General features: G+C 35.8%; 1 protein-coding gene across 4 annotated transcripts in view; it reads right to left on the reverse strand.

Moving 5' to 3' along the window:
• The window catches only part of LOC143230926 (pyruvate dehydrogenase phosphatase regulatory subunit, mitochondrial-like), a 102,884-nt gene that overhangs the window by 18,861 nt on the left and 69,343 nt on the right, over window positions 1-14,680 (reverse strand). For 3 of the 4 annotated variants that reach the window (XM_076465253.1, XM_076465252.1, XM_076465251.1), the window contains one exon: window positions 2,711-2,897. In XM_076465253.1, the coding sequence (XP_076321368.1) occupies window positions 2,711-2,897 (187 nt within the window). Of the gene's footprint in view, window positions 1-2,710; window positions 2,898-12,905; window positions 13,546-14,680 lie in introns of those variants that run through there. The other variant, XM_076465254.1, reaches the window with a different exon arrangement.

Consider the following 14,680-nt stretch of genomic DNA (forward strand, 5'->3'; position numbering starts at 1 on the left):
TCTATATATGATAGTGAAATTAAAATCCTTATTGAACAACTGTTTGTTTGGTACAATCAACCAAATGATCTACAAATTAACAGACTCTACAAGCAAAACAAATTTTGCATTTACAATGTTTTGGGGTCACAAAATCGTATATTTATGGTATAAAAATACAAGATCTTGATTTGCATTGACAGTATTCTCTTCTTTGGATTGGCCAAAAACGACAATGTTAAGTTATGAACTATCAGAGCTTTGCTGCTATATATATATTTTTTATTAAACATCAAGCTTTTACATACCCAAAATGATTTCTAAGGCCAAATGCATTAAGAAAGTGTTAATTTCATGACCAGAGTAAGAATGCACAATCTACCATATTTAATCAAACCTCTATTTGCAAGAAGCCTTGCATGTGGAAAGGAAAAAGAAATCAAAAAGTTTATGTAGCTGTGAGCACTTAAACCCCCAATGTGCTTTAATGTCTTATAAATTCCTTCAGTTATATTAAACCTCTTTGTTGATACAATTATTAATATGCTATTTGAATTACTTAATTTTGGAATGCTTTTAATAAAAAAATATCTAAATTGTTTATGTGTTTCTAATAATTTTATTGCTTTTAAAAATTATAAATTATGTTGAAACATTTTTGATGAACATTCAGAATTAATATTTTCAAATGACAAGATATTCTTAACCAAATAGCAACAGCTTTTCATCTTACAACAACTTAGATTTTGTATAATGTGCAACAAAGTAAAATATTTTGTTATAAATGCAGATCTTTTAGTTATACAGGATTGAACATGCTACATCAAAATGATTTTATATGCAAAACAGTAAGTTGCATGACAACACAACCAATATAAAGTTGTAGCATATTTTGATATTGTTCACCATTTTCTAGTCAGTGTATTGCCACCAAAAACTATTAGTTTTGAAAAAGGTAAATAAAAACCCTTCCCAACAAAACACTCATGTATTCATCTTTAAAGTGTATTCGTATTGAAGGTGAAAATATCTCTTGTGCTTATTGGCATTAGAAGACAAAGACAAAGACCAGAGAGAGACTTAAAACAAGTCATATCCCAGCAATAGTAAGCAAATATGACATCTTGTAATAAGCAAAACTCCATTAAAACAAAAGAAAGTGGGTAAAAAATGTTCACATGCCCCAGGAAACAGTACACAAAATAACCAAGAGATCTCAACTTGGAAATAAAACAAACATTGTATGAGTTTACCATGATAAGATTCTAGTTATACCTACCAATCATCCATAGCATTATGTAATTTGAAAATATTGGAAAAGCTCTATACAAAAGTGTCATATACTTTTACAGCAGGAAAAAAAAACTTACTTGAATTACACCATGCTTCATTTATTGTGAATCAATGTCCAAATGTTTTATGAATAACACATGGGAGTTGCTCTTTAATAATACAATACTTAAGATGGTTGGATGAGTTTATTATTAATATTTTGAAATGTAGAGAAAAAAATTAAGTTTTTTGTTCACTAAGTAGTAGTTATATTAATTTTAAACAATAAATATTTTACATTTTATTCTACTGTTGGTTCATGGACAATATAGTGCCTGAAACAGGTACTTTGGACGATAAGTTTTAGTTACCACCCACCTTTTGTTGTCCTGTTATATTTCATTGGAAACAATTACCTTCTCACAAATGACTATAAACTATGAATGGAAACTTTCAGCAAGGGACATTATTGATTTGAGCTTTTATATTTGCTTAATTTTTGAAGTTTTTTGTCAGAAATATGAAACTTGTAAAGAGAAGTTAAATCTGATAGATCACGTATCTCTATTACTATGTAAGCCTAAATCAACAGATACCTTTCTTCCTTAGGTATATTTTACTCTTCTTACAAGGTTGTTTTTACCCTTTTAGACCTCCTTTAGTGAGCAATCTTTTCAAATTGCTGTCTGAATAGTTGCATTGTATATATTTTGTTTGAATGGGTCTTCTAACTATTAAACCACAGTGCATTTTCTGTATAAGATTTGGTACAGTTGTAGAAAATTTTTATTACGATAGTTTCTTAAATAACTAAAAGGATATATAGAAACAATTTATTAATTTACAACCATAATCAGTTGACTGTGAGGATAAATACATTTTCAACAAGGGTGGTGGTGAAAAAACTTAAACATTTAAAAAATTTAACAAGCACATTGCTCAATTTGAAATTATCTGGCAATAGATTATACCATGGAAATCAGTGTAAAAATATGAAAAAAAAAATTTACATAAAACTGAAAACAACTCAATTACAAAATAAAAGAATCAGCTAGTAGAACTTGTTTTATTTTGTTGAAACTGAAAATATTTACCAATACAACCCGTGTTTTATTTAGTTTAAGATCCTGTCAAATTTATTTTCTTGTTTTCCTAAGTCAGTAAACATAAATAATGAGGAATATTAAGCAACATGCAATATCCAAAATATCATTCCCTCAAGAGCTTGATGTTTTCATCTAACACACTGATGGTGTTTTACGAGATTAGATAATACTTCAAGCAACTTTTCAAGCTTACTCAGCAAAACAGATCTGGCACCACATATGTTGCCTATTTACTTTCAAGGTTACCCTTTTGTGTATGAAACACATTATCATTAAGCTAATAGCATTGCTTTTATGTCAAACATAGTCTATGAAACAAATACATTAAAACATTATGCATGTTTATGACTTACTTTGTATTCATTCTTTTTTGGGAACTCTACGTCTAGTAAAGAGAAAATGTTTTTTGTATGAGAACCAACCAATCCCAGGAAAGTATAAGATGATGTCAGATTTGTTAGAGATACTCCTTTCACCTTCTGCTTCTTTAGCCAAAACCTTACGTATGTTTCAGCAGACAGAGGGCAGAGCATCAAGAAGCTACAGGATAAACAGAAAAAGAAATAAAAACCACCACATATGTAAAACTTAACTCTTAAATAGTTTCCTACATAGGTTCTGTATTTCTGTTATAGTAAAGATAGTATTACTAGCTGACGTACCTATCTGTTGGACAGGTGAAATAAAAACTCATTTGTAACAAAAAAATAGAAGATTGTGTTTTTTTTTTCTTTTTAACAATATAAACATTAAAAGCTCAACAGAAATACAGAAAGGCACCAATACTGAAAAGTAAGACTTATATTTTTCAAAAATTCTATCAGTATGAAATTAGATGAAGGAGAGGTCCATGTACAAAGAACAGATATGCACATATTGACATTTATTTATACAGAAGGGAAAACACATCTAAATGAGAAACTCTGGAATAAAACAGAACAATGAGACTCCTTAAACCAGCATCAATTTGTAAGAAAGATAATTATGTTAGAGAATGCACTAACCTATAAATAAACTATTTCAAAGGACTGAAAAAATTCCATCACAAATTCCAAGACTTTCATAAAATACATAAAATAAGAACTTTATAACTCATGGCATTAGCACATCTTGACAAAAATTATTATTCCATTTAGTATCAAGGGAACAAAAGTGACAGAGCACTTAAACAGTGATTTAACAGCAATTAAAAAAGTACTTTATCATGACTACTTTAAACCCATAAGCAAGAACGTATGTAGGATCAAACTCTGTAGAATGCACAGTGACAAAACTCGACAAATTTCATAGGACAACTCAGAAAGCTACGCATCAAATCCCAGGATATTATTGTCAGTTTTGATGTCACAGATCTGTTTACCAATGTTCCAACCTCAGAAAACCTTCACATTAAAAGACAGTGATTGCTGAATGACAACTCTCTACCACACAGAAGAGATATGAAAATAGACGCCATAATGGAACTAGCAACCATTTGTATACAATCAACCTATTTCCAATACAACAAGGAATTCTACAAACAAACAGATGGTCTAGCCATGGGATCACCACTCTCTCCAATCCTAGCAGACATTTTCATGGAAGACTTTGAAGAAAGAGCCCTTTCATCCACACTGATAAAACCAAGTTTCTACAGACGTTATGTCAATGACACCTTTATTATTTGGCCCCACAGTCATGAAAACTTGCTAGCCTTCTTAGAACATCTCAATTCCACAGACAAAAGAATCCACTTCACTATGGAAATAGAGGAACAAAACAGTCTATCGTTTCTTGACATACTCATCAGCAAACAAGCAAGACAAATAACCACAACAATATACAGAAAACCCACCCACACGAACAGATGCCTACATTTCCAGTCCTATCATCCAACCTCGATAAAATGTGGTATAATCCAATGCCCAAACGAAAGAGCAGAAAACATTTTTGATAAGATTTCCATTGAAGCAGAATGCAAAAAGGACATAGAGAGTTTCAAACAGAATGGTTACACCTCATCATTTATCAAAAACCCCTTGAAGAAAACCAGAACAGAAAAAAAAGATAAAAAGTTACCACCACTTACCTACCAAACCTACAAAATTTCAGTGAAAAACTCAAATGCATAGTCAAAATATTCAACATAGAAGTCCAGTAGAAATCCTACAATACTTTATGGTCCATTCTGGTAAAAAACAAACAGCGGCCTACCAAAGAGAAACTCAAAAATGTCATCTATGAAATTCCGTGTTCCTGCAATGATACATACATTGGAGAAATGGGAAGAAAGCTCACAACAAGAGTAAAAGAACATAAAGATAGTACAAGACTCATAAAAACACAAAATTCAGCCATTGCAGAGCATGCCACGTCAATTGGATACAAAATAAACTGGGAGAAAACTAAAATCATCAACACGGACAAATTCTGGAAAAGAAGAAAAATGAAAGAATCATTTCACATTAACACTATTAAACCTTCACTTAACAGAGATTGTGGATTAGAGATGAGTAACCTGTGGCTGCCATTGGTTGAATCTTCAGGAACTCTCTCCTCCAATCACAAACAGTGATAATCCAACCAATCACAACATGCTCTCCCCAATCCACCAGGACAATATAAAAGACCGTCAGCATCTACATACACACACAACCAAAACACAAGCAATCACCTTTTACAGAAAATTAAAAAGACAAATAAAAACTCTAGAAAAAGTAAAATTCTCACTCGGAAATATGCCCATTAACATGAACAAACACATCACATTCCTTGGCATCACGTTCAACACAACACTAACATGGAAAAAACATGTTAACAACATACACTCATCAATCAGAAAACACATTTCACATTTAATGACTCTAACTAGCAAGCACTCAAACTGCTCACCAAAGACCATTATTCAAATATACAATGCTTACACCCATCCGTTAATAGAGTATGGATGTCAAGTCACATATAATAAGTCAAATAACACAGTTCAGAAAATCCAAGTACAATAAAACAAACTACTAAGAGCAGCATACAGACTACCACCATACACTCCCGTAAACTATATACACCAAATCAGTAACTTACCAACTCTTAGAAAAAGACTAACAGAAATGTCATACAAATATTATTTAAAAGCAGAACACAAAAACAAACTGCATCACTATGTAAATTAACTAGTGCACCAACCAAATATATTTCACCATACAACATATTTCAGCAATTACAAATCACACAACAAAGTACATAAAGAATAAACCTTATGTATATAATATGTATTTCTTTTTTAGATCTCGAGCACAGGACAGGCAAATCTTTCAGTGCCTGTCCTGCGAAAGTGGGTTTTCTCTGGGCACTCCCGTTTCCCCTCACAGCCAAATCTCAGGCATTGGATCTTTAGATCCCAGCCAAGACAATATTATTGCCATACCCTGAATCGGGTCGTTTCGCATTTATGTTCATGTTTATATTTACTTTGACATCTGCTTTTTGGAATCTGGTCTCTCTGGTGCTATCTTCGTCTCGCTCATCAGTATTATGACCAACCTCACTCCTTCACCTAAAAAGAGTCAAAATAAAAGAAAGATAAAAACACCCTACTAATTAAGTTTCTTTCTTTCACCTTCTCCTTCTTCTCTTTTCTTTTCCCCCTCTCTCTCTCTCTCTCTCTCATCTATCGTTACTTACGCCAACAATTTCTGGAAAAATGCATGGCGTGCCTCAGTTTGGATCTCTCTGCTTCACCCAAGTAAATTCCCAGCTTACTAGGCTCTCAACATTACACTAAGTATAATTCATCCCCACCGAAACAGTCCAACTTCCATTTACTCAGCAACCCCAGTCTCTCAACTCTCTTCCTCCTCAACCTATTCCTTCAAGACAAATATCGTTGAACAAGTGTGGGGCTAAAGAGAAACAAAAGTTTCTGAGTGCCTTTGGTTTGCCTTTGAGGGTCTTTAAAACCAAAACGACTACCATGATGATGATGCACCTCACATCGCTACAAGTTGCTACATTTATTGCCCAAGCCAAGCCAGGGGCAATCATCAAACCTTCCAGGTCCTGAATCCTATGTCGGGGCGGAATTCTCATTCAGCCTGCCACTATCGCAGACCAAGTTTATCTATGCCAGCCATGGAACACTGAATTTAAAGTTAGTTGTTCCCCTACCAAACGTCCTGTCAGCCTTTACTCAGTATTCCTCAAAGAGTCGACCCATTCATACAACCTGAAGAAATCAAACTAGCCATAGAATCTCAAATTCAGTCCAAGGTATGTGCTATACATCGAATTTTCTCCAGAAACACCAATCTACTTACATACATCATGAAGATAGTGACAACATTGTGGTACAGTGCTGACTGTATTTTACGTCATGGATGTTACTACCATATATTTCACTTTAAAGCCGAACGCCCACGTCGCCGACCCTTCAACTCGTGGTGAAACAAGGTACCCAAACAATATAGACAACCAACGGACAACTTTCAATGGGAAACTACGGAAATACCGCCGAGTCCAGAATCAGCTAGAAAAAACACGAATGCAGATACAAGCAACTCGACCCTGAAAACGACAACTCCCACTGGTAACAGCATGCCAAGATTTAACAATCCAAAAAAGAATAGTGATAGATCATGCCAGACTTCAGTTCCAGTTTCACGAAGTTCAACTACCAGCCAGACTCAGACTATTCATAAGATAACTATCAACACGTCAGCTCAAACAGAAAAACAGACTACCATCACTCAGAAAACACAAACCAAAATTACAAGAAGATACAAAGCATCCCAGACCTTCGAAGAACATCCAGTTGATTCACCACCAAGACCATGTTTTTCTCTATCACCAATGGGCTTCAAGTGTAAACGCAAGTTCATCCTGTAGTTCCTACCCGATCTACAAGACGACAGCTGGCAGTTTTCCTAGTCATCTGATATCCAGCCTCAAATATACAACTGCCATAATCTATCAGTTTTTATTTTATTCCTGTGTTTTTTCCCAGCTACTTCTGGGCACAGTCTGGGTAAATTTTTCGGCTTCCAGGCCGTGAAAGTGGGTTTTCTCGGGGTACTCCCGTCTCCACCCACAGCTAAAACTCTGGAATTGGATCTGTAGATCCCAGCGAAGGCAGCATTCTTGCCTAGACCTGAAAAGAGCCGTTTTGTCAGTTCCAGTCAATTCTAAATCAAATTGCCAGCCGCCAGGTTATTCTGACCACGGGTCAAGGCCTGGCTCACTTCTTTTATGCTGTCCTTGTCCAGTTCTCCCTTCTTTCATGTCATTCTCACATACACCACTTTACTTTTTCACCTTAAAAAAGTCAACATAAAATAAAGGCAAAAACCCCATGTAAATTTCAATAATTTTTTACATGAGAGGACAAAGAGAAACCACAATGTTCCTGACTACTCCAGTTGGACAGAGAATTCTTCAGACTTCTCTCTCTCTAAACTAAACCCCTGCCACGTTCATTTACGTTTTACACACACACACACATGAGGATAATGTCAGATGATTTCCACAGCACCGATGAGATGATTAAAGACATCGTCAATCCGCTCCCCACTACTTTGGGTTCAAGCTGCATGACATTCAGGGACTTAGAGATCAGGTGTTTACAAGGATCATAGAAGACAACAAAAACATAATGTTGTTAAATAAATTAGCAGTTTACATTCAGGGCAATTTAAACCTAAAAAAGTATGAACTATTTAATTTATGTAAAAAAGAAAATATCCATGTAGTACTTATTAGTGAAACACTATTTAACAACAATAATAATTTTAGCCTGCCAAGCTACAATTGTATTTCTAAACCTAAAGGTCTCAATTGTAGAGGTATCACCGTGTTACACATCAAACAACTCAGTGTATCATTCCCAGAAACTAACCTCAACTCAATCAACGAACACATCTTAGCAATAATACAACAGCCAAATAGAACAATAATACAACAGCCAAATAGAATAAAAACGGCAATTCTCGCATTTTGTACTTCTCTTCCACCATACTAGATGTAAATTTATTTCTTCAAGTAATAAACTGGTACCCACGTACAATTATAACTGTAGAAATAACAACAGGAACGGCTATATCCTGAATAACTATTTCCCAGTATAATCTCATTTCAGGTAACAACAATACCCCAACCCATACACACCATGATGGGAGTCAGGACATCCTAGATCTTGGTCTATACACAACAATCATATTCCCCTCAATACAGAATTTCAGAGTGCATAATACCATAGGTGGTGATCACATCCCCATATCTTTATCCACCCACAGTACCTGCCCTAAACCATGATCAACCCGCCCAGAATTTTCGATTTTTCTGCCTCTAACTGGGACTCATTTCGGCAAACTATCAACGACAATTTATCAGAAATGGCAATGCAGGCTACCAACCCCAGGTCCACAGATGATTATTTATCCAGCATAGCCAACACAGTAACAAACAAAATAAACACAATAGTTCCCAAACGTTACCTCAACAATCATCCAAACTTGTGAAAACACACCAAAGCAGTCCACTCACTAATTATCAAAAGACGCAAACTCAGACGCCAATTCACTATTTCTCACGACCCCACCACTAAAACCAAAATCAAATGGATTAACAACCATATCCGGTGTCGCATTAACGAACAAAAAGAACACAACTGGTCTGAGCTATGTGCATCACCAGACAATTCACACAAAGATCCCGCAACATTCTGGAGAACATTAAAAAACATGTGCAATGACAACTCTAACAACAGTATTCGCAACCTAAAACTAGACAACAGTACAGCAATATCCTACCTCAAAAAAGCTAACTTACTAGCCGAATACTACAAACAGGTATTCACCGCTCCGAACTTGCCACTCTTCGATAACAACCATTTTTGCACAATTCAAAATTTTATCAAAGATAATGCAAAGTTATTTAACACCAACTTCCCATGCTCCCTACCATGCGAAAACAGTGAACATCTTACACACATCCAGCTGCTCACAAAACCAATTACACACGTCAAAATCAGGCTAGCAATCAAAACACTGAAAAATACTGCCCCAGGGAAAGATGGCACAAGAATATCATTCTTAAAAAAGCCTCTACTTTACTTATAAATCATCTAGCAGCCTTATTTAACCTTTCACTATACTCATGATATTACCCGTCCCAATGTAAAACTGCTATAATAAAAATCATACCTAAAACAACCCCAGCATCCAATAATCCAAAAGATTACAGGCCCATCAGCCTGATCAATAGTACAGGTAAATACTGCACGTATCACATGATATTTTGAAAGTAACACGTTACTTTCCAAAATACAAAACGCTTCCAGGAGAAATAGACAAACCGCTGATCACTTAGTAAGGTTAACTGAATCCATCATACAAGGCTTTAATAAAAACCACACCACGGTGGGCTTATTTCTGTATGTGTGACAAGCCTTCGACTCAGTATGGCATCAAGGCCTCAAGTACAAACTCCATCAGTTCAACCTCCTGTCCACCTTAACAAGATAGATATCAAGCTTTTTAGACAACAGAACAGCTAAAGTAAGAATTAACAATGCAACATCTCACACCATTCACCTATCAGCAGGCATTCCCCAAGGTTCTGTACTAAGCCCCTTTTAATATGTTAATGATATTCCGTTCCCGAAATTAACGTACACCAATGTATCTCAATATGCTGACGACAGAGCAGTATGGAGCATGTCACATGAACCCCCGTTAGCGACCTCGAAAGTTCAATCCACACTTAACAGTATAACCACCTGGTGTAACACCTGACGGGTAGCGCTCAATGCAATTAAAACTCAGGCCATAATCTTCAAATGCAAAATCTGCAGGAAAAACAAATCAATTTGAAAACTAACATGGACCGATCACTTCAAAAACATTCTCACAAAAGTCTACAAACGAATCTTCTATCTAAAGAGAATCAGTAGTTTTGTCAAGAGCTGCAGAACCAAAGCTGTTCTTATTAAATACAAGATATACATTCGCCTGAACACAGAAATACGGAAACATGATTACGGTAAATGCACCCCTTAATCATCTAAAAAACTGCAACAAGTCCAGAATCCCACCATTCGACTGGCCAATCATCTCCCTGCATACACACCGACTGCTTAACTCGAGAAAGCAAGCAACATCCCCCGCCCTCAAGACTAATCTCTCTAACATCACAATACTACAAAAAAGCATGTAATCGTACACAAATAACAAGTCAATTTCCAGAACTACCAGCCACCCCACGAACAAGGCAGTGATACCTCTCTGTACAACTTTATTCACGCCCTGAATGAAAACTCAAATATCTAATCATATATGCCATTTAACTTTCAGTGTTGGGAACTGGTAGGGTCGTTTATTCGGCGCCCTACCAGTGAAAGTGGGTTTTCTTGGGGTACTCTAGTTTCTCCCCACAGCAAAATTTCAGTTTAATTGGATCTATAGATCCCAACCCTGAAAAGAGGCCCATCTTTAAGTATCTAAATTTTCGTAAACCACAGCCACGCAAGATAACCATGTCGTCGTGCTAGCTTTTCATCTCCCTGCTAGTTCCACTTCTACCACATCCACGCCAAGATATCTTCTCGTCTGACTCTTTACATGCATTCTGGCTCGCAGACCCTTTTTTGCAGCTTCGACCGTGACTCCTCAAAGAGACAACAAATCTGTCAACATATCAAGGTAATTTGCTACCACCACTCTAGTTTAAAAAATAAGTGTTACTCTAGTTCAGTAAATAAGTTCCGAATTATGTGCTAATTTAACTCTATTGGCATGTAGGGTAAAGAGAAACAAATATTTCTGACTGCCCCAGTGGAACGAAATGATATTTTACCCAAATACCTACCAAGAAATACACACACACACACAAAGCAGAGTTCAGTTTGAGATTTTATCGAGTGCAGACGTGTCTAGTGCTAGTGAGATTTTGTGTTAATTATTTTTGTGCAGTCCTTCTCAGGACTACCTCGACTTTTTACATACTATTTATACTTGTTCACCCATGCTTGCATTCAGTAGTAATCCAGGTGATTTTAAAAAAAGACAGCAACAAGGAGGGTTTATACACCTAAAACCTCTCTACCGTAAGTCTGAAAGTAATTTCAGAACATGCCATGAAGACTCGAAATATGACTACACGATCTATAGGCAAACCTTTGTTGATCTCAAACCAGTTCAAGCTACTTCAGGAAGCCGAGGAATGTTGCTCATTCAGTGAATCTGAAACAGAAAATGCTCAGTTATCTACAGACGACAGTGACAATACCCCATGTAATTCTTCCAGGGATCGAACCACTGATGCCGAGACTACCAAACTTACCGACCAACGCAACAAATCGAAGCCAGACCAAGTCATGTCCCCTTCCAAGACTACAATGGACCCATTACCTTTCAGAACTTAACAGCTTCACCCCAAGATGCAACCAGCAGTTATTGTCAAGGGCATTCCAGTCACAACCAGAATTCCTGAATTTGCTAAAGAACTTAAAAAACTATTTCCACGAGTAACACTCAATCACCTCAGATGCCTCCCCAGAGGGGGTGTCGTTATCAAATGTGCTGATCCTCAAAGTTATGCATCCCTACTCAACCCTTGGCCAGATAATGCATTCAACAGTGCTGACATCACAGTTAGTGTCACTGGTCACCTGCTCTCCAGAAAAGAAGTAGTAATCAGGAGTGACCCCTTTGACATCACTCTGGATAAAGTCAAAGAAGAACTCGTAGCCCAAGACATTCAGAGACCAAATCAAGTCACCCAGGACTGGCCTACCAACACCACTGATAAAGATCAATATCGCTAATGTTAAAGAAGCTGAGAAAATAATGTCATCAGGTGGAATTCTTTTCTGCTCACATTACCAAGTTGAAGAAGTAAAAAAATTCAGGTCCAAAGATCGTTCAGTGTTACAAATGTCAACGTTTTTGGCACACTACAGTGGCCTGCAGATTCTCCATTCGTTGTGTTAGATATAGCAGTCCACACCAAATTATTTCATGCTCCAATGAAAGACAGGCAACTCGTTGTGATAATTCCAATGGGTCCCATGCCGCTTCTTACTGTGGCTGCCCCAAATTTAAGGCAGTTCCACAAGCACAGCAAATTACACCTCTGATCACACAACGAGCCAACACAGCCAAGAAATCTATTCGGGTTTCCTCTCAAGTGATTACAGAACCCACAATGAGTCAACCTCCCATAGAAGACACACATTCATCCAACCACACTACCAGATGCAGCAAACACCCAAAATGAATTAGAGAATCAGGCCTTACTTAAGATTGATGATCTCTTCTCCACAGTTGTTGTCATCATCGCCGATGTCCTAGCTTAACTCACAGATCATAAGTTCGGACACGACTACTTCGCACATATAGTCTGGAAAAGCACCAAGGACAACCTCCACACTGATGCAGTCTTGAATTCTGTACTCTTAAGCAGACTCCTGGAAAGAAAAACTATCACCCGGCAACAAGCAGACAAATCAATCCTGGATGACCCATAAGTTCTTTAGCTTTATTAATGACAATTATAACACACATAAACATTAGAGGTGGTCTTCACCATAAAAATATGAATTATTCCAACTACTCAAATCAATCAATACCAATATTCTATGCATAAATGAAACTTTACTAAAAGAAATAACTAATTTTGGTATCCCACGATTTAATATCAATCATATACCAGTCAGTGATGCCCGCGTGGTATTGCCACACTATACTGTAGCTCTTTGATAACCTCCTTCCCAAAACTCTTGTGCACTACTGATAACGAACTAATTATCTGCCCAATACATGCAACACAACACACTCTTGTTACTTTAATTGTTATTTGTCTCTCCCCAAGCTAAATCCAATATAAACATATTACAACATATTTACTGTACATTTCCTAGCACTATTATCATAGGCGACCTCAACAGCGAGCACATGGATTTCAATTGCCAAACCACGAATCGTAATGGAAACTTACTACATAAGTTCATAGAGAACAATAATCTTGTTACTATAAACGATAATAAAGCCACTCACATCACGTGAACCCCTACTTGAAACCTCGAAAGTTCAATCCACATTTAATAGTATAAACCGGCTGATGTAACACCTGGCAGGTAGCGCTCAATGTGACTAAAACTCAGGCCATAATCTTCAAAAGCAAAATCTCCAGGAAAAATAAATCCATATCAAAAGTCAAACTGAAAATGATAAATACTGAGCTTCAATTCTCCTCCACCATAAAATTTCTAGGCATTACATTCAACAGGAAACTAACATAGACCAACCACTTCAATTTTGCTTTTTCAAAGCATTTTTGGTCCTTTTGTCTTCAATTACATATAAGGAAAGCAACTTTAAATGTCCAAAGATAACATTTCGCTGATCATGAATATACATATCTTCCATCCAGGGGATGGATATTCCTGCTAGTATAGAATATAATCCAAATCTCACAATAATGTTTGTAGCTTGAACAAGGCACTGGATTATGTTACACATGTCTATGCTGTCTATTTTGGGTAACTCAAGAGAATGAAAACTCAAGCAAATATTGGTTCAACAGATGTATGTTTTATAACTCAAACATGACAGAACAAGTCAAGCAGAGAGAAAAAAACATAAGAAAGGAGAGGGGCATACAATGAATCTATTTATCCTACTGTGTGTCCCTTCTTTGACAACAGCATTCTAATTTAAATCTGGCAGATTCTCACTAAGTATTTCAATCACAGACAAAATAACTACAGCATAAGGACACTCTAAATAAAAAAAATATTTGAAATGTTATCTTTAATTAGAAATTACTGAAAAATCTATCTGCATAAAATGTTCAGAATGGTAATGAATACAAAAAAGTAGTGTCTATTTCAATAACTAAATACACATGTTTATTTCTTGTACTAAAACAGCTGAAACTAAACATTTATCAATAATAGAAATAAATAACAACAAAAAAGATTAACTGCAAATAAAAAATACTGCAATTATATAAAACACAAAATACATTCATATGATTAGTAATGCTAAAATCACTTTTAATTTTACTTTAGTTATTTTTCGTTTCACAGATAAAATTAATCTCAAGATTTATTAAAAGTATTATAAATTAATACTTTGTTTTAGTAAATACAGACATTCCGACAAAAAATGATACTCAAAAATTCTTCTGAATAAATGAGACCTTGGACCATTCAGTTAGCTGTCTGGTACACAGATCATTAAGTCATGGTCAGGATCAGAGAGAATAAAAAATACATATATATAAAAAAATTTAAAAGTATAGAAATACAACGAACAAACATCTACAGATGTTTATATTGTTCTTTAGTTAAA

Source organism: Tachypleus tridentatus, chromosome 10 (assembly GCF_004210375.1).
Source record: "Tachypleus tridentatus isolate NWPU-2018 chromosome 10, ASM421037v1, whole genome shotgun sequence".
Taxonomy (NCBI): Eukaryota; Metazoa; Arthropoda; class Merostomata; order Xiphosura; family Limulidae; genus Tachypleus; species Tachypleus tridentatus.